We start from the raw sequence: 20,295 nt of genomic DNA, 5'->3' as shown, positions 1-20,295 counted from the left end.
TCCCCTGCCTCTGACTCCCATCCTCTCCCACTGCCTCACCCATACTTTAGCCCTCCTCCCTGACCCTGCCACCCCAGTTGTTTGAGTTGGAAAGAAAGTCTCAGCATGATCAGTTTGCACCCTCATTAAATTCTTCCAATGCCTTTTAGATATAAATAGGGGCTGGTGGTAGGAGAACTTCAAGTTGTGTCCTGCCGAAAATATAGTCTTACATATAGATATTACTGGTCTTTTAATGGAATCTAACGTTGCAAAGGTGACCCAGTTCTGCTACACTCGAGCAACCTCTTACTGAATAGCCTCGCTAATATGAACCAGTCATCTCCCAAGGTGCCTGGTCTGAGAAGAAGTGGTTACCCTCAAAGTGAATCCCATTTGCTTCACGTTGCAAAACCCAGGGAGTCCTCATCCCCTGCAAGTGTCATAAGCTTCTTTAAGAAGCTGGGCCTTTGACAACATGCTGCACAGTGAAATGAAAACTGCTGTTGTTATTAATTTAATATTTCTCTATTACACGTCCTTACATAACTGATCTTTCACCCAGTGGCCACCAATGCAAAGCTGCTTGCAAACTGTAATTGCTGGGAGAAGGGCAAAGAGACTTGAAAAAAGGCTCAGAGGCAACTTTGCGTTTCTCCAGAGTACAGATGCAATCCCCAGTGAATTAATTTACACTCTGAACTTGTGACCCCTTGTGTGCTGGCAAAACAAGGTTTTGGCGAAGGGGGCAGCAGAAGCCCCCTTGCAGGTACCGAACTGAAAATGCAGTTAGCACTTGTCGCCTGGTGAAAAAGCATGGATGAGAAGGAAGATGTTATGGGAGGCACAGGGGAGCTAGGTCGCCAAAGGCAGGGAGGACCAAGGGGAGAGCGGCAGGGCCGCATCCCGGCTGGGCTGGCGAGGAGCAGCGCGGCGGGGAGGGGGCAGAGCTGGGGCAGGTGCGGGTGGCCAGAGGGAGCCGGGCCCGAGGGGTCTGCGCACCACTGATGGACGCTGCCTGAGCTCCCGCCTCCCCGCCGTGCCGCGCCTCGCCGGGCCGGGCCAGGCCGGGGCACCCCGCGCCGAGCCCGGGGACGCGCCGTGACCGGGGACGCGCTGCCCGGGGGCCGCCCAGGGTCGCGGCGCCCCGCGGGAGCGGCTCGGCCCCCGCCCCGCCCCGCCCCGCCCCCGCGGCGCGCGCCCAATGGATGTGCGCGCTCATTTGCATATTTGCATATTGGCGGGGACATAAGGGCCCGGGGCGGGAGCGGCGGTGGCAGGGGGTTGGCTTGATAGCCGTCGGTGGGGGGGGACGGACGCTCCCACGGTGGTTCATTGCCGGCGCCTCAGCTTTGCGCTACAGTTGTATTTTTAAAAAGCAACCAAAAAAAAAAAAAAAAGAAAGAAAGAAACCTGAAACTTTTTTTTTTTTTTTTTCCCCCCCTCTTACTTTTGCACCGAAACTTTTCTGCCGCGGCAGAGCGCAGGGAGCGAGGAGGCGAGATGGGGAGGAAGGCGTTCCTGGCTGCCCTCTGCCTCTGGGTGGCGGCTCTCGGCGCGGCCCCGGCCCCCGCCGCCGGCGGTAAGTCCCGGCCCGGGAAGGGGGCGGTGCGGGGGGGCCTGGAGGGAGTCCACCCCGCTGGGGGGTGGAGGGGAGCTGCCGGGCATGCCTGTTGCGTGTTGGGGGGGAAGGTGTGCCCGGGGGGAATGTCGGCGGCATGGCGGGAAAGGGCAGTTTGCAGCTTAGCGTTGCAAGGCTCTCCGGGGGCGCTGAGGGTGCCGCGGGACCTGGGTGGCCTGGGAAGGCGCTGGAGAGCGATGCTGGGAGGACCTGCATCCTGTTAGGTTTCCTGCCCTGAGCGCAGTGCCGGGGTGATGGCACGGGCTGTGGAGGTTTGGGATGTCTCTTTTCCCCAGGAGCAAGGTGGCTTCCAAGAATCCTTTGCTGGATTGGCACAGCGGTAGCACCACGGTCCCTCGGCTCCCTGCAGGGCCAGGGCTCTCCGTCGTGCGTGGGACTCGCCAGTCCCATGGGAGCCCTGCATCCCAACTTCCTACGACTCTTGGTCCGAATTGTCTAAGGCAAGGCTGAGTTTCGTCAGGACCACGATAATGTGTTTGGGTTGTAATTAATGCCTTTATTGGAGCAGATTCCTTTAGGGAAAAAGTGAACGGAGGGGTATGCTCTCACAGTGTCTGTATATACATATATGAGCGTACTTACACTATACCTATTGTACCTGCGTTTGTGCATAGGCGCCCTCTTCCAGGCTAGAGAAAGTGGAACAGGTGTGAACGTTGACTACTGGATGTTCACTAATGCTCTTATGGTGAATCACAACGTGATTGCATCTTTAATGAGCCAGGAGACTAGTTTTAGGATTATCCTCAAACTTCTGTTAGCAGTGCCCTGACACAGTCACTTTCTTACGCTAATCTGGCACATATAATGCCTATCTTTAAAAGTCCACAGCCTTAGGAGAAAATGTGGCTGAAGCTGTTAGAACTACTGTGTGATACTAAAATGGAATATGGAAACTGCTGCTTTTTTCACTGCAGATGCCTTTGTTGTTTCCTTTGTGTACAAGGAAGCTGAAGGGAAGTATTCAAAAGTAAGAGGATGGGGTGCTAGGGCACAGCCAAAGGAATGTATTCTTCCTTTGAATTCCATCTTGTGTCATCAGAGGCAATCAAAAGCAGTTTTCATCACAGTATCCGAGTTTCAGACATTAAAATAACTATCTCGCCAGAGCAAGCTTTCATCCCTGTAGGAACTGATTTGCCACAGACTTACTAATGATTACATTGTTTTTCTTAAGAGCAGGTTATACGAAAACAGGTTGTGTGCTCATCCTAAAACTATCCAAGCCTTCAGTCCGACATTATTTCTTGCACACCAGATTAAAAGGGTGTTTTGAAACCATGAAAAACACATGATCCAGCCCTCCAGGAATCCAGAGTATTTAATAAACAACATAAAAAAGATATTCTAGGTGAAGATAATATTGGTGTTCCAGGAAAAGATAAAAACATTACTAGGAATACATTCTGATCTCTATTTTTACCACTGTAAATTCAGAGTCAGGGGTTACAGCAGACTTACAGTGCTGTGTGATGTGAGCTGCTGGAGTTTGCTATGCCTGTGTTTGGGATAGACCTACCAGGGCAGCTGTGGCATGGCCTTTCTAGAAACAATGCATTTCTGAGAAGGCACAGAGGTGAGGCTGTCAGGCATCAAAAGTGTGCTGGAGAATAGTATGAGTGCTACCTCATGCTAAAAGTTTGCTGAAATCTCTTCTGTGCAGAAGTACTTGCATGGTGTGGCTTTCTCATGCATCCTTTACTCCATATTACCGCAATGCCTGACAGTGATTGCATTTTATTGTCTTGGGCTAATTCCAGATACCCCAGAGGGACTGATGGATGGCAAGAGCTCTGCTGGGTTGAGTTACAAGCCTCCTGGCTGCAGCTGAGTAAGGATCTATTTGTCAGGGAGTGCCTTGCAAAAGGGCGAGCACCCATGTGCAGAGTGTCAGAACAGGAGTTTGCCCTCGTTTTGCCAGCTGCAGGACTTGAGCTGGCAGGTCCCTGCTCAGAATCTGAGCTTGGGCCCAGTTGCTTTTCAGGGGTGTTGCTCTTTCTTGTAACTCTGCCTGGGAGGTGCAGGAGAACATATTCTCAGGGCTCTGCCACTAAGGAAAACGTAAATAAACTTGAAGTTGTAATTTCTTTACAGCAAAGTTAAACAATAACCTGACTTGTGGGATAGGTTTCATGGGATTGCAACACAGTATTCTGATTTCAAATTAAACAATAACATTTTCTGTGATACAGCTGCTTTATTACAGCTGACCATGAGTTTGCTTCCGAACTCATTTAGGATTTTGGTATGACTGATTGATGGATGATCATGATGCTGGTTATCAGCTGAGGGAAGAGTTATTCCTGTTAACTCCAGCTGGTTATGTAAATGTTTGATGCAACATGCAGATGTTTGCTGCTGTGCATGTATGTGCATGCATGTCTGTGTGGGCTTGAGTTTACACAATCTAGTAGTATAACTTCTAACGATCGTTGCACCTAGCTAATAGTATTACCACTTCTGTGTACATAACATTAGGAAATTGTTGTTTATCAAAGATTCCCTTTTTAAAACTATAGTTCAGGTGTGCTGATTCTGGCAAATGCATTGTTGTCATATTTGGCATCCTGTATCTGATGCGGACAGTTTAACTTTTGATTAATATTTCAGATGCTGTTACTTCCTCAAAGCCCACGTTCTCACCCAGCTGACCAGTGATAAGGAGTTTTGTTCATCAAAACCAGTTGCCAGGTTGCCCGGGGCTTCCCATGAAGGAAACTTGAAGCTGAATTCTCAACTAGTGTGTGAATTTGTATATGTACTGTGTCAGAATGTTTAAAGTCAGTGGGATGCTTTCAAAATTGATAGGAGTCCCTACCTGAATAGCGTTTCACAAATTGCAAGTCCAAAGCATCATGAGGTTTAAACAGGAAAATAAACTACTGACCTTTCCCCATTTTTTTTTTTTAACTTTCTTCTGAGTTCTATGATATTCTGCATACCTTGATGTACAGGACAGCTTTTTTAAAATATGAAGACTGACCTTATGTAAGTGAAGGTGTGAGAAAAGCATCAGAAAGTTTGCAGAGCGTGATGAAATGATGGAGTTTAGCAGTGCAGCCTGTAGGTTGTTAGGAAAGCCATTTTGGGTCTGAAATTGTTGACTTAATTCTTAATTCCGCTCCATTTTCCAGTTCCCTAAATAATCTCTTGGTGTGTCACCTTGTTAACTGTAAGCTCATAGCAGTGGCCAGAAAACTTTTATTTTGTGGCAGGCGCTTGTATTTGCAACTGTGCACCTGGAAGCTTTTGCAGTACAGAGCCATGTGCCTTTATGACTCTGTAACAAACTAAGACTTGGAAAGTGTGATTTTTTTTTATTTTTTTTTTTTTTTTTAGCAAAAGCATGGATTTGCTTTGTCTCCACATTTTTACCTCCAGGTCTGCTTCTCTTCAAGGCTGTGTTTAGAAATGGACTTGCATTCTTGTCACTAAAAACTACTCCAGTGTCTCAGTATGGATGCACGTAAATTTCTTTGTATCTGATTCTGTATATACGTTATGTAAAACATGCTGCAAATTCAGGTAAATTTCTATCTACATTTCAGAAACATCTGAAGACTGCTCATTTCTGGGTTTTCCCTGGCTTAATTAATTTAGGTTACAACATGTCATTAACTAACCTGTGGTCAGTGTGTATGTACACTCTTCATTTGTCTCTGCATTTCTTTGGTTTTTTTGTAAGGCTGTAAGAATGAGACCGAACTGACTAGCTCGGTCAGGACATGATTCAAGGAGACTTCTCACTTTAAATCTATGAGGAAAAGATCTGTGACAAAAGTCTTATGTATGACAAAGTTTGGTTCTGAGTAACTTCAAGTAGACCAAGGTACTTTGAGGTGCAAAAGTAGAAGTGGGGAATGCCAGTTTTCTGAAGTGATACACTTTGTAGCTTCTCTGCTGCTGTTTTAAAGCATGGTACTTACAGTTGTCAGTACGTGTGGTGAGTGTGTGCATACTATTGTGTAACTTTTTACTGTATTTGTAAAATTTAGTCTGCAGAAGGTGGGAGGTGAGGTGATACTGCAGAATGTGTGCAGCGCGACATGAGGTACAGACAAGTTATCTGAGGCTCTGAGCCATACAGAATTTGCAAAGCCAAACTCGGGCAGATTTTGAGGATAGCTTCTTAATGAGCACTTCATTAAGAAGTCTGTAACAAACATCACCACACACATTTCCCTTATCCAGAGGGTAACTTGCTGCTGGGAACTGAGCATATGTGGACATTAGATAGTGTGACACTTTGTGAGCATAAAAGATGCTAACAATAATTTCATCTCACTTTCTAATTCCTCATACAACATGGCTAAATGAGCAGAGTGGCCTTCTGCCATTTCCATAACTCATGGGCTATTTGCAGCTGCTGCGCTCCTGGTGGTAACTGCATCTCAGTGCTCCTAAGTCCTTAAGTCCCACCCAAAGATTTTTAGGCTGAAACCTACAAATAGTTGTGAAGCTCTTTGCACATCTTCAGTGGCGGGGATGCTACTGTACTGCAATTTAAGTGCACCTTTAAGTGTGGTGCATTTAGAATTGTAAATTTACTTTGTTACAAACGTCTTTCCAAAAGAGACATGGTCTGAATTTACATGCAAATTCTAGCATGTGTTTGTAGTTGAAAACACTCTCAAAGACAGGATATCAATTTAATAGATTTAGATTTTTGGATGATTATCAGATAGATATCATTTCCCTTTTGAATTAAACCTAAGTATGAAAGGAAGCACTATTAACTAGGGAGCAGGTGGACTATTCTTGTTTGCCTTCCTGTGCTGGGCAGGAATATGCATAATTGAAAGTCCTTGCACTGTATGCCTTAAAGTTGAAAGCTGTTCTTGGTCCTTTCAAGGTTTTACTGATTCACTGCTGAGTGAAAAGTTACAGTTGATATTTAACCCATCAGCCTTTGGGCCTCTTCTGGCTAAAAAGTAAATAGTGTAAGTCTAAAGATTTGTTTCAGAAAGAGGTTTTGTATTCTCTTTGTGAGAAAACAGTTTTGGATGTGCAAAAATATAAGAAAGGGGCAACTTCTGAGAAAGATCAGCATTTGGTTACCAGTTTGGTAAATTTTGCTTTCTGTAGGTAAATCCTTATATTCACATTTGTGTGAATACTTCTACTGTTTTGGAGAAAGGTGTTTTTCATAAACTTTATCCCTTCTTTAAGAGGAAAGAGTCAGGAAGGGGGGCCTCAGTGTAATTATCCTGGATTAACTAGCCAGCCTAATGCAGTCAAGGTCAAAACCTGAGGCTGAGCGCTGCCTCTGTTCAGTGCACAGTTCTTGTTACTGTCCTGCACGTGCTTTGCTTTCAGCAGGTGAGAAGTCCTGATGAACTCGGGCAGTGTTAGGCAGTCTCTCCGAGGCTTGTACATCAGCATTTGTTGCCAGCCTGTATGCTGGTTTTACGCCTCACACAAGGTTAGACCCTGATTTCTGTGGCCCTGCAAGCACAGCAGGAATAGCTACCTGAAGGCTGAGTTGAGGTTGACCTAAGTCAGTGCCCTACTGAGTATGGTAGCTTGAATGAGAAGACTGGAAACACTAAGTTTTAGAAAAAAAATTTGATAGTTCATTATTCATTGCCTCTGAGCAATGCAGCACAGCTTCATGGAGAAATGCGAATCTACCAGTTGTCAAAAAAAAAAAACTCTTCTGCAATGGGAAGAAGGGGAGTGGAAGTTTGTTTTGTGGCTGGCATGAGGTCCTTACCATGTCCCTTTGCATGCCCTATGGTGGCTTGGAGCCATTCATTAATGTGTGTTTAGGGGTTTGTGAATGCTTGGTGGTCATGATGCCAGAAAACACAACACTGAGTTGGCCTGAGTTCAGCTCCACTTGGAAAACAGGCAATCAATATTTGCTAAACACAAGTTGCCAAAGTAGGGCCCAGTTTTTGAAAAGCATTGGAGTTTCAGGCCACAGTTAATTACAGTGCCTGCTGGATATAGAGGTGCTTAAGTATTGAATCAGTCGTAAAAGGAGGAGGCATTTAAGTTTCTTCCCAGACAAAGGAAGTAGTTAGCATGAAGCCTGAAGTCACTTCTTTGCCTTGGCAGGAACAAAAGGAAAACTTAAATTTTGAAGCGGGAAGCTGGAGGGAGTTCTCTAAGAAGTGATCTTTTCAGGCCATCGAATGCTTTGTTACTACCAGTACATGATCTTCACTTTCCCCCTAACCCCCCGGATTCAAAATAGCTTCAGACAGAGGAAGATTTTTTTTTTTTCTGTAGTGTTGCTTATCAGATGATCTGAAAAAATACTGCCTTCAAACTACAGGCTTCTGCTTTGCTAATTGGGTTTTCTTAATGGGTGTCTGATCTTCTCCTCTGCTGTTTTTCTCTGTTGGTAAAAGGTTAAAACTAGCAGTGGTGACTCTGCAGCTCTTATTTTTATGCACTGCAACTACTGGGTGCTGTGAAGAGCCTTGTTAGGCAGTGATTATTGATGAAGTGATGTGGAAGATGCACCACCAAAATATGTAATAATATGGTAGGAACTTGTGGCTTTCCTGCATGTACTGTCTATGAGTGTCCTGTGCAGTTTTCTGCACTGCTGTGGTAATTTGCAGGTTTCCTGTTTATAATGTAATGGGGAAAATACTGAATTCTAAAAGAAAATCATACCTCTCTGACAGCTAGCCAGTTTCTCACTGTTTTAGCAGGACCTTGAAGGGAGAGCAATTTTTACCCTTTGATTTCCTATTTGCATGGCTGATGTGGCACAAAAAGGAGTGCTGTAGGACATGAAAAACACATGTCCAATTTCTTGGCTGTTCCTGATGTCTTCCAACACTGTACCTATGACTTCTGAGCTGTGTGTCCTAATGTTGCTAAAACACTGCTGCATATTTCCTGTGCTCTTCCATATCAGACGCTGACACCAATTTTGAGGGAATTGAGAGCAAGTTTTCCTTACGGACGCCTGCAGAGCCTGATGAAGATGTCTGCTACCTGGTTCCTGGGAAGGTGGACAGCCTGGCACAGTGCAACTTCAACCATACCAGTAAAACCTTTGTGGTGATCCATGGGTGGACGGTAAGAAGAAAGGGGAGGAATCGCCCTTTTAACCACAATCCTGATAAACTGTGCTAGATACATCAGCTGAGGTGTCTCTATCCCACAGATAATAGTAACAGATCTCTTTTTTTAATTAAAAAAAACAACCAACAGGTGACAGGAATGTATGAGAGTTGGGTCCCGAAGCTGGTGGATGCTCTGTACAAGAGGGAACCTGATTCAAATGTTGTTGTGGTGGACTGGCTAATTCGAGCTCAGCAGCACTACCCAGTGTCCGCTGCATACACTAAGCTGGTGGGAAAGGATGTTGCTATGTTCATTGACTGGATGGAGGTAAGACATGCAGTCACGTGTCTCACACTGTACATAACATCCTAGGAGACAAAACAGCAATGATGCAGCTGTGTTAATCATCTCCTGTGGGGTAGATGGATTTAAGCTGTTGCAGACAGTACTTCTGCTGGTAAAAATCCCAGATTTAATTTAATGGTTATCCCTTACACAAGGAGGCCTTTTTATAGTGCATTCCAGAAACTTCACCTTGCGGTCTGTGGAGCCCTGTGAGTCCACAATATTCCTGAAGGCTCTGTGAGAATTAGCTGTGAAAGGCAGGTCCCTGTATATTACACAGAAGCCAGCCCCTGGGAAACAGAAGTCTGCCCTGCCTTTGGGAAATACTTAGGAGATCCAGAAACTGATGGGAAGGGGGTGGCTGAAGAACTTCGCTAATACACAGCCCTGTGTTCTGTCCTTCATTCTGTATTCCGCTCTGCTTAGTTTTTTGCCTTAAGTTAGTTAACTCAAGTGAACCTAGTATGGCACAACTATGTTAATTGTATTTAGTGTTTCTTTTATTATTATTGGCTCAAAGAGAAATCCCAGTGTTTACGAAACATTTTCCCTTGTGTCTTCTCATGTTTTCCCGTTTGACTTCAAACTTTAAACAAATTGCTTTCTTCTGCAGGAGCAATTCAATTATCCGCTCAACAATGTCCACTTGCTGGGGTACAGTCTTGGTGCTCATGCTGCTGGGATTGCTGGGAGTCTGACCAAGAAGAAGGTGAACAGAATTACTGGTAAGAAAACCTTTTGCTCTAGAGTGGACAGTCTTATCTCTTCCATGTTGAAATATTATGTTCCTGTGGAAAATCACCAGAATAATTGTTGCTTGTTGGCAGTGCTTAGGTTATGGGTTCATGCTTTATTGAATCAGCAGGGCTGGTATTTCTGTAGTAGAACTGGAAAAATTCAGAAAAGTTCAGAAAACAGCAAAGGTGGTGGGTGAGAGACCTCAATCTTCTGCACAAAAAGTGAGTAGAGTAGGCAGAGGATTCATCGGTCATAAAAAAAGATTAGTTGGGGGAGATTTGATTGAGCCTGGCCAAATCCATGGCTTGGAGAAGGTCAGTGTTTCTTGCAGCATGAGAACTTCAGCTAGTTGTCTTCATCCAGGCAGTCACCCCTTGCAGCTGGTGGGAGCCATTAAAAAAAAAAAAAAAAAAAAAACCTGGGAGGTGGATCCTCCTGCAGTGGGTGTAAGTACCTGCAGAGCTCCTTGCCGTGGGATGCTGCGAAAGTTTATATGGGCTCAAAGGGAGACTGCACAGATAATCAGAAGAGATCTGCTGTTGGTTAATAAAAAAATAAATACTAACAGGCTCAAGTAATATTCTAGGCTGAAAATAATACTGGGATGGTTTTGGGAAGGGGAGAGAAGTATACATCAGCTTTCCTTGTTCCTGTGCGTGTTTAGATGTCTTAGTGTGCTAGACAAGGCAGAGTGCATGGCCACTCTGGGGCTGCTTTACAGCCCAGCACCTGGAGAGCTGAACCCCTTGCACTGATCTCAGTGACAAAGGAAATGCCAACATCAGCAAATGAGGCTAAGAAAAGCACTCATCTGTGGTGTCTTTGCTGCTGAGAGAGCATGGGAGCAGCATTCAAATGGGAGCCTAGCTCCCTTCCTCCTGGCACCGTTTGCCCTTTCACCTGAGCTGGCTATGATCCCAGATCCACAGGCATTCTGGAGGGGGTGGGGGGGGGTGGGCTAGGCAGCAGTTGCACCAGGAAAGGCTGACTCCTGAGAGGTTGCAGGTTAAAATAAGGAGGCCAAAGCACTAATCACTCTACCCTTCCTTTCTCTCATCTGCAGCTTTGATGCTTTCACTGAGGCTGCCAAATCACTCAAATAGCAGTAGCTCTCTGTTATGCCCCCATGGTTGCCCTTGGTGCCCAGGATGGGAAAGCAGCATCACCTTTAAGCACAAGGAGCAATGGGATGTGGTCCCTGAAGTCCTCAGAGCAGAGGGCAATGCAGCTCAGGCTGAGTGAGGCTAATCAGGGGCGGGCAACCCAGATGCCTTTCCCCAGAGGGCTGCAGAAAAGACATGTCCCTTCAGCTCTGCCTTCAGCCAGCTCTCACATAGTTGTCTGGATTCAAGAGAGAGTACTTGTTCACCAACAGAATAGTTCTGGGTGTTTTTGATGTCAGTGTTGCTGTAGCTTGACAGTTTACCATAATAATCCCCTTCCCCTTAGGCTTGTAAACAGTGAAGCTCTCATTCATGTTTCCCACTTGTTCCCCTGGCAGGGAGTTAGCAGCAAGAGATTTTACACACTTCAGATAGACATTTTAGAATTCTTGACAAAAGAAGACATTGAGAAAATATTTACTAGCTTGTTTTTTTCCATCCACTGGAAATGCTACAACTGAGGAAGTTATCTGGGCCTCTTTACATATGTTTACATACACCTTGTTTTTTTTTTAAACAGTGACAGTATTTCAAGGTAGTGTATTTGATTCTACTGAATACATGAATACTACTTAAATGATCCTACTGTAATGTCTGCAGTGACACCAACACCATATGCAATACTCCAGCCCAACATAGTAGCTGACTTTTGACATTTGTTGTCACTGTCAGTGCAGTGTCTTTGGCAGACAATCTCAGTTTTTCTTTGTGGTTTGCCCTATAAAGGCCTGGATCCAGCTGGCCCTACCTTTGAGTATGCTGATGCTCTCACTCGCCTCTCCCCGGATGATGCTGACTTTGTCGATGTCCTACACACCTACACTCGAGGCTCTCCAGACCGCAGCATTGGGATCCAGAAGCCTGTTGGACACATTGATATTTATCCTAATGGTGGAGGCTTCCAGCCGGGTTGCAACTTGGGAGAAGCACTCCGTCTGATTGCTGAAAAAGGCTTTGCAGGTGAGGCTGCTCTGAAACAAGCAGTGTAACATCGGAAGGGAGATCCTCAGTAGCCTGCAGGCTTCCTGCAAGCAAAGATCTCTTTGAGAGAGAACTTAAGTGGGACAGGAACTTGTTCTTTTAAGTGCTTTTAGAAGAAGTAACTCTATAAAGCCCAGCTCTGGCATAGTGGATCATGCCTGTCGACAGCATTGCTTAGGGGTTTATATCGTTGTACGTATGTGTGTATACATAGTACACATTTTCTTTCTTTCAAGATGTGGATCAGCTGGTGAAATGCTCCCATGAACGATCCATCCACCTCTTCATTGACTCACTCCTCTATGAAGAAAAGCCCAGCATGGCCTACCGCTGCAACACAAAGGAGGCCTTTGAGAAGGGTCTCTGCCTGAGCTGCCGTAAGAACCGCTGCAACAATTTGGGTTACAAGGTCAACAGAGTGAGAACAAAGAGAAACACCAAAATGTACCTGAAGACACGTGCTCAGATGCCCTATAAAGGTAGGTCCTGCTTGCTTACTGGTGAGCAAGACTGGTACTTTTGCTCAGCTGTGTGTCAGGGCGGGTGCATGCTGCAGATGACTATTGCTGCTTTGGTGCCTGCAGTGAGCGGGGGTGAACTTGCCTGCAGTTTGCCATTAAATGCAAGCTGAAATGCAGTCTCAGAAAAATGGTGTCATCTTCATCTAGGTGTGTAGGTTGGTGATAGAATACAAAAAGGAAGGTATTTTTGTAACAAGCTTCTAAGTGGCAAAAATAAGATTATTTACACTGTGGCCCGGTCACTTGGAACAACTGAATCTTCCAAATTTTTTTAGTATTTTTCATCCAAATGAATTTTTCCTACAGCTGGGAAAATAATCAGCAGAGTTCAGGCTGATGCACAACTTTTGTAAAGATGTGCAGGTGTTCATAGTGCCTTTGCCAGAGGAGCACCAGCCCTCCTTAAAATATCACAGAACTTCTTGATTCCCTTTGCCACAGGTCTGAGAAGGACACTGCCAGAAAGAACTGGAAGGCTTTCAGCTGGGGAAATAGCTTCTGAGTTAGATTTTACTACTTTATTTTTTTTACTCTCTAGCTTTGACTGTACCACACGGTATTCTCATTGTGTGACATACCAGCAATCAGAGGGCACATTCCTGCAGCGTTAGAACAGCTGCAAGAATAGTGGTTTGTTGGCATTTGGTGCTCAATCTGCAGTGTCAGTGGGCTGAAATTTTTTCACCACAGCTCCTGTATGAGGAGGGCATGGCTCACTTGTTTCAAGTCAAGGATGGCAAGGTTTGAAGGGGATACTGCAGACTCTGGGGTAATTAAGTGCAGAGTCAACTTAAATGGAGAGTGTAGTTGCAAAAACTGCAAAGGTGGTTTTTAATCATGATTCCTTTGCTCACAAAAATAGTTTCCTGGATACCTGCGGGCAACTAAACTCCTCAGTTTACTCATGTTGGCATAGTCCAGCCTAGGATTTGCATGGGGGGGTTGGGTGGTTTTGTCACCAGCAGTCTCTTTGGAGGTTGAGTTTTTTCCTAATGGCTTTTTCTTTTGTGTTTTTTTCCAGTCTTTCATTACCAGGTCAAGATCCACTTCTTTGGAAAGACTAATACGACCAAGACAAACCAGCCGTTCCTGATCTCTCTCTATGGCACTCTAGATGAGAGCGAGAACATTGCTTTCACACTGTGAGTAGCTACAGAAACAACTGCAATGTACTGTTGAGTCTACCTATGTCTGTTAGAGCCCTAGCTGAAAAACTTGTTCTAGCTTTAGTTACAGAAATCTTACAAGGTCCCAGAATCTCCTCTTGTCTCCTTGATCAAGGGAATGCATCCAATGCTGAAGCTAATGATCTAAGCTCTGTAGGAGCTGACCTTGATAAGAAATCTGAAATACGGAAATGTGAAGTCTGGCTTGTAGCTCAGCGTGATAAGAGTTTTTCTGGTGTGGCAGGTTTCTTGTCTTATTCTCTTTTCAGTATCTTTATGCCATGTTCCAGCTGCTTTAAAGCTCCCTAAAAGCAGACTGCAACTTGAAGTTAATTGTCTGATGGGTCTGAAGACCTCAGTGCAGAAGCTGGGGGAGGCAGGATTTGCTTCCACAGCTCTACAAATAAGAAGTCTGTGCTTACATCCCTGCACACAGGCTGGCAGGGAATGGAGCTAGAAAGCACCAAAGTCTGTTTCCTACTCTGAGGAACCTAAACTGTTCCTGGCTGGTGCTTGTCTGGTTTTTGAGAGCCACCAGCATTGGAGAAGACACCCCTTGCCTGGTAGTCCGTCTCAGGATTTTACCAGCCTTGCTGCAGAAAGCTTTTCCTTGTGCCTCTACCACAGCTCAAGGTGTTTTTTATCTTATTCCATTCATCAGAACTATGGAGAAGGTTGCTTCCTTCTCTGAAGGACATAAAGGGAAACAGAACCAGGACTTCAATTTTTCTTATCTGTCCTACAATTGCCACTTTTTTTGTTTCTTATTCCTTATTCCCCTCTCCACAGGCCTGAAGTCTCCTCAAACAAGACCTTTTCCTTCCTGATTTACACAGAAGTGGACATTGGTGACTTACTTATGCTGAAGCTGCAGTGGGAGAAAGACACCTTCTTTAGCTGGTCAGACTGGTGGACTCCTTTTACATTTGACATCCAGAGAGTCAGAGTGAAGTCAGGAGAAACTCAGAAAAAGTAACTTGTTTTGATTGTTATAAGCTACATTAGTTTTAATTGACAGTGTTTCCTGATTCTTGGTATCTCGCAGGGTGGGACAAAACATGGAAAGCAGTTACAAATGGGTGCAGCACTGATAATCAGGGCTCCAATGGCACTAAACTGGCATTCATGTCAGTCAGGTTTGCTTCCACTGGGATCTGCAATCTGTAGTGTTACTCCTACATAATACATCTGTGTACCAGTGTCTCATGTGCCTCAGGTTGGTTATGATACGCTGGAGAGGATCTCCATCTGTTTGCATTTGCAGGTGTCCCCACCTCCTTTCTTATGCTGGATATTCATGTAGATTTTCTTGCAAAGAGCATGCTTAGAAGGAGATTTCTAGAAATCCTTCCGAAAGTGTGTTTGCACAAGAAATCATTGCTTTGTTAAACTGGATTTTCATAGGAGTTGAATACCTGAATGGTGGGTGAAGACCTGAAACATGGCTGTTGTGGGATGCTGCTAATGCGTGAATGTTAAAACAGCAAAATCTGAACAGAACTGTTTTGACTTGAATCTTACATCTCATCTTTAAAAAGATCCAAGTTAGGATGAAATGGACCCAGAAGAGAGTATGCATGTCCTGTGTAGAGTAATGTGAATAATATTTTCTGCCTTTGAATACACAAGGCAGTTACTTGATCAAAGAACAGTTATCAGAGTTAAACAAATATAGGGGTGGGGAAAGTACTGATAAATAGAAAAGCAACTGCTCAGGTTTGCTGGAATTGGCAACCTACTTTGTTGGCAAATATTTGAGGGAGTAAGACTTGCTTCCACGATCATTCACCTGACAAAGTCACACAAGGACTGGTGTAAATAAAGATGCAAAAGACTTTGAAATAGAGATTCTGCTCTCTTCGCCACAAGAAGATTTTATGCAGAGGACCAGTGAAAGTTATGGCTATAGTTTGAGGTTCATGCGTAATGCATTTACCAGTTTTTCTTGCACAGTGTTTCTTTTGTCACAGAATTATCTTTTAAAAATAATTTTCTTACCGGCTTGTAAAGTATTAGTGCCCCACATGACAAAGTGCAAAGACAGCTTCCAAGCACTAGTCCTGTTCCTACAGTTAAAAAGATGTGTGTCTCAGTCATGTGATTGTCCAATATTTATTCCACAGGGTGGTGTTCTGTTCTCGAGATGGCACCTCGCATCTCAGTAAGGGAGAAGAGGCAGCAATATTCGTGAAATGCTCGGAGCAGCCTGTCAACAAGAAGAGAGGAGGGTATGAACCATCACTATTGGTTTCGGTTTGGGGAAAACTTGAGTGGTAGCAGGAGCATATAACAAAACCTCCTGATTTAGTTGACTCGTGCACTAGTCTTCTTAAGGCTTCAGAAGCATAACTCAGAGGAGGCATCATAACCTGAGGATTGCTTATGGCAGCTTTGGCAGCTTAAAACCCCCTAATTTGGTTCTCTGTTAACCATCTCTTTGTGTGGTTGTTAGCATATCTGAAAAGCCAGTACAAGTCACTGCCTCTCGCATGCATATGGTGACCAAATATAAATGACTGTAAGAGAGGGTTTACAGACAAGGCACTAACAAAAAGAGGAAAACATGCCTCTATCTAAAGATGCCCTACATTTACCTTTAATTGAAGAACATCCAAACATCCACACTGAGTCAGTCCAGAGCCCTACTTCCACACTGGCCAGCAGCAGATTAGGAGGCTGGTACAGAAACTGAGCAGGCATATGCAGGTGCTCTCACTGGCACACTGCTTTCTGCTGGCAACCATCAAGTGAGTGACTTCCTGAGATTTGCATCTCTGATTTGGATCAGAGATTGGGTCTTTGTTTAATAGCCCTTGGTGCACTTTAATCTATTTTTGATCGATTTTTCTGACCCAGAGTAAACTTTCAAATGTGGGGCCAGCTGTATTTGGACTTTATCCACCAAAGTTTGATCTGCAGAAGTGGTTATATTTATTTTAGTGCAATTGCTGTGTGTGGAAGGTCTCATGGGGACACTCCTAGACTGAGATCTGGTTCTGCATAAAAAGGCACGTGTGCTGACCTTCACTCCAGGGCAATGACCTGGTGAGGCTTTAGAGCTCTGTGTGTGTATCTGACATGTAAAATCAAGCAGCAGTCAGGAAAAGCCCAAGCACGTAATTTATTTTCCTGTTAAGTGAAGAAGTACATTTTTAATCTTAAGTCTCAAAAATAAGATAAAAAGGAACAAGTATCTTAACATCTTCCTCTTTACCTTATCTGTCTTTTTTTCTTTCCCCAGTGCCAAGAAAGCTTCTAAAGAAAATTCTGCTCATGAATCTGCTTAAGTGACAAGAATGAAGTTTTTCCACACTGGGGAGGAGGAGAGTCTGTTCATCCCTGTGGACTGGATGTTCAGAACCAAATATATAGAAATATTTATCCGCTGCTGGCTTTTTGCCTGCTATTCCTAGCTATTTTAGGAGACTTCTTGTAAGGAAGTCTCAGCATACAAAGTTACTAACCATAAAGATGCATTATCCAAATAGTTAAAAACAAAAAGAAACCCGCAAAACAACTTGCCAAAGGCTTGAGTGCTGGGAAGGAATAAGTAATTTGCTTAATCATGGTGCCTTGTGACAAGGTTTCTTGACATCAGATCCTCTATAGCAATTTGCTAGTGTTTATTGAAAAGAAGCAAGGCCCTGTACCTGGCTTTCCTTTCTCTTCAGGAGTCTTCTGAAACTGGACAGGTTTTTTTCTGGCTTGTCTCACTGAATTTTCAGACAGTTCAGTGGCTAGAGTTCACTGTCTTCAGGTGTGTGTTTAGCAAATGAGTAGGTTTCTCATGTGAAAAACCTTTGCTGTGTGTCAGGGACTGACTTAACATGGGGATGAATTTTCTAGTTTGTGGTTATGAATGTGTTTTACTGGGGGTAGATGCCAGTGCCACTTAGCAATAGGTATGATCTGTTAAGCTATATACGTCTAAGCAGCTTACCCTGGAATACCCCAGCAGTTGTAGGAGAAGACAGCAATACCAGTGTCCTATGCAGACATTCAGCTTTTCATCTGTGCTTTCATTCTTTGAAAATGAAACCATCTAGCCTCCAACACCGTGTAAATAAGGAACTGCAAAGGAATTGAGCTACTAGAAACTGCAGGAAATGGATTTCTTTTTTTTTTTTTTTTTTTTTTACTTTTTTCCCACCAGTTGCTTGCATCCCATATGCCAAAACTGTGACAGTTTCTCTGCTTTTTGAAAACCACGTTAGTCATGCAGCTGAGTGGCTGCTGTATGCAGTCTTCAGTGCAAGTGAATCCGCTTGGCAGGTGACAAGCATGCTCATGCTTCCCTGTACTGGAATTGTGACTGCCAGTGACCCACCTTGGTTTGTTGCTTGGCTGGGAAACAGTGCTAGATCTAGAGCTGCTTGGTTTTCTGACTTGAGATGGAATTAAGCAAGGAGCAGGAGCTGTGACAGTTAAAAGGAGCCTGATTGTGTGATGCACAAGAATGAACGCTCTGAAAAACACTTGAATTAGACATGCTGCAAGTTGCCAAAAATAGATATATTGAAGGCATTCTGCTTCCCTTTTCTTAAGAGTAACATAATTTTTTCTAGTGGTCTGAAAAGTTCAATAGTCCTCTTTTAGCTTTCTAGAAGATAAACAGAATACTGGGGAGGCAGAAGGGCTTGAAGGTAGACACCCGGAGAAGTGTAATAGCAGCTATTGATACTGACTTTTGTAGTCTTTTTCTGCATATGCAAGAGAGTGTGGAGGTGGTGATTTCTCCAATATCATCCAATCTTGAAAGCAAAACCAACATGTATGCATTTATGTGCAGTTTGTTTTTTTTTTTCCAGCCATGGCTGCTAGTATATTTGGGGATAAAAGTCTTAAACAGTGCAATATGTTGGAATATTAATAACTCTGAAATTGCTCACATTTGATTTCCTAACCCTTAAACTACAGCAGAGATGTGATGAGTCACTGAGGGTGGGGTTGAGTATTGAGCCACTGCATATGAGACCTCTAAAAATAAATATAATGATTTATTCCCTATAGACTTCACATTTTCTTGCAATTTTTTCTTAAGTGTTAAGTTCTTTGGAAATAAAGTGTCTGAACAGGTGTGCTCTTAATACAGGATCAAATACAAACACATACAGAACTTGGATACAAAATAGTGAAGGTTCTTGTGCGTGAGGACACATGATTTAGCTTTGGATGTTATTTATTAGCTGTAAATAAGATATTTATGTGTGTAAAGGTAGTTTGTATATATTGCTACAGTTGCTGACAGTCTCTACATTAATACAGTTGTGTGGTATTAATCCTGTATATAGCTTTCAGAGATATTTTTATCAACAAACCACTTACACTGCATTATTTCCTATGTGGTTAATACTCTCTTTTTTTTTTTTTTTTTGAAAAGGAAAGCTCCTCAGTTTTGTACAGAATGGAAACCTATGGTTTTAATAAAATTCTCAAACTGATGCCAAAGTCAATAGTTTCATTTTGATGAAAAAATCTGCTGTATATATTTTCTACGAAGGCTATAGCCTTTTATTTGGATTCTGGGGTGAAAAGATGGGGTAAGACTTTTTCTAAAGCAATGTGTGATTTATTTATTTTCCCATTTCCTTCTGGGAAATGCAAAAATCACATACCAAGACATCAAGGAATCACCATGTGCTAGCAAGTATCCCTAGTACAAGAGAAGTCACCTGCAGTTTGTGGTTTTCAAGTTTCATGCCCTTTTAAGAACAACCCTTACTTTGAAAGGCTCATTTCCTTTTTTTTTTTTTGCAAATGTCAGAGCTATGCCTCTGCTCCTCACTATACCAAAATAGAGCTATTCTGACCCTGTGGGTACAGGAAGCAAGCATTCCCTTACTACCACTGCTGCTGCTTAAGGGAGTAAGAGCGAGAAAATAACTTTGACCCACATGTTGTGATCACAATATTAGGAGTATTTGGAACAGCTCTGACTTGGCTTGGGAGACTGAGTGCAACGCTTGGCCAAAGATACTGCTCCTGGACAGGAGCAGAGCCTCATTTGTGAAAGCAGTGGATGGGGGTAAAGGCAGAGGATGAACGGAGGGAGAGAGATGAAAAAGGGAATGGGAAGAAGGGTAGGGACTACCCTGGGGGAATGCATGGGAGAGGGAAGATGGGAGGCACCCAATATGCAGAGGGGGAATACAGATGTTCAAAGGACACTGCCACTTTCCCTGTGTCAGCAGCTGGGCTTGGGGGGCTGGGACAGACTCCTGCAGTTGTACAAGACAAGGCCTGTGACTGCATTTCCTAAAAGCACCAAAATATTACTATTGTAGTGAGGTTGCTGGGCTTTAAAAAAGTAAACACGTTATTAGGTAAAACAGAAATGGGTTTTGGTGCAGGGACAAGAACCCAGGTCTCCTTTATGAGCCTTGAGAGCCATCCCTAGCCCTGTTACTCCTGCATCTTGCTCTGCAATGCCTAGACACATCAGGAATAGTCCCTGCTCGCCCTACCCACTGTCTCTGGAGAGGGCTATGGCAGGGAATAGTATGTTCCATGGCTAACCAACAGCTTGAGCAGGGAGAAAGAGCCATTCTTGGCTGGAAAGAAAGGGTGAAGAAAAGGATTTCAGCCAATGTACCTGCAATGCAAGGAAGTCCTGACTCAAGTACTTAGTGCCTAGATTTTATTTCTACATATTTCATTCTGAGAAATTTTTGGAACCAGCAATAAATGTGCTTTCTGTAGGTGTCTCCTTAATTAGCAGCTTGGTAGTTAGCTGG

General features: G+C 43.9%; 1 protein-coding gene across 2 annotated transcripts; it reads left to right on the top strand.

Moving 5' to 3' along the window:
* Positions 1 to 1,254: 1,254 nt before the first annotated feature.
* Positions 1,255 to 19,012, top strand: LPL (lipoprotein lipase). 2 transcript variants are annotated; one of them, XM_074165845.1, is made up of 11 exons: positions 1,483 to 1,539; positions 6,362 to 6,368; positions 8,496 to 8,659; positions 8,795 to 8,974; positions 9,606 to 9,717; positions 11,620 to 11,853; positions 12,111 to 12,353; positions 13,417 to 13,537; positions 14,351 to 14,533; positions 15,685 to 15,789; positions 16,803 to 19,000. In XM_074165845.1, exons 1-11 carry the CDS (start codon positions 1,483 to 1,485, stop codon positions 16,846 to 16,848), a joined length of 1,452 nt encoding a protein of 483 aa, XP_074021946.1. In that variant the 3' UTR covers positions 16,849 to 19,000. The 2 variants fall into 2 exon arrangements, with proteins under 2 accessions (XP_074021945.1, XP_074021946.1); XM_074165844.1 differs by lacking the exon at positions 6,362 to 6,368 and having other exon boundaries at positions 1,255 to 1,561; positions 16,803 to 19,012.
* The last annotated feature ends 1,283 nt before the right edge of the window (positions 19,013 to 20,295 follow it).

This window comes from Numenius arquata, chromosome Z (assembly GCF_964106895.1).
Source record: "Numenius arquata chromosome Z, bNumArq3.hap1.1, whole genome shotgun sequence".
In the NCBI taxonomy this organism is placed as follows: Eukaryota; Metazoa; Chordata; class Aves; order Charadriiformes; family Scolopacidae; genus Numenius; species Numenius arquata.
The sequence above is the reverse complement of the archived record's forward strand: the minus strand, read 5'-3'. Positions and strand labels throughout refer to the sequence as shown.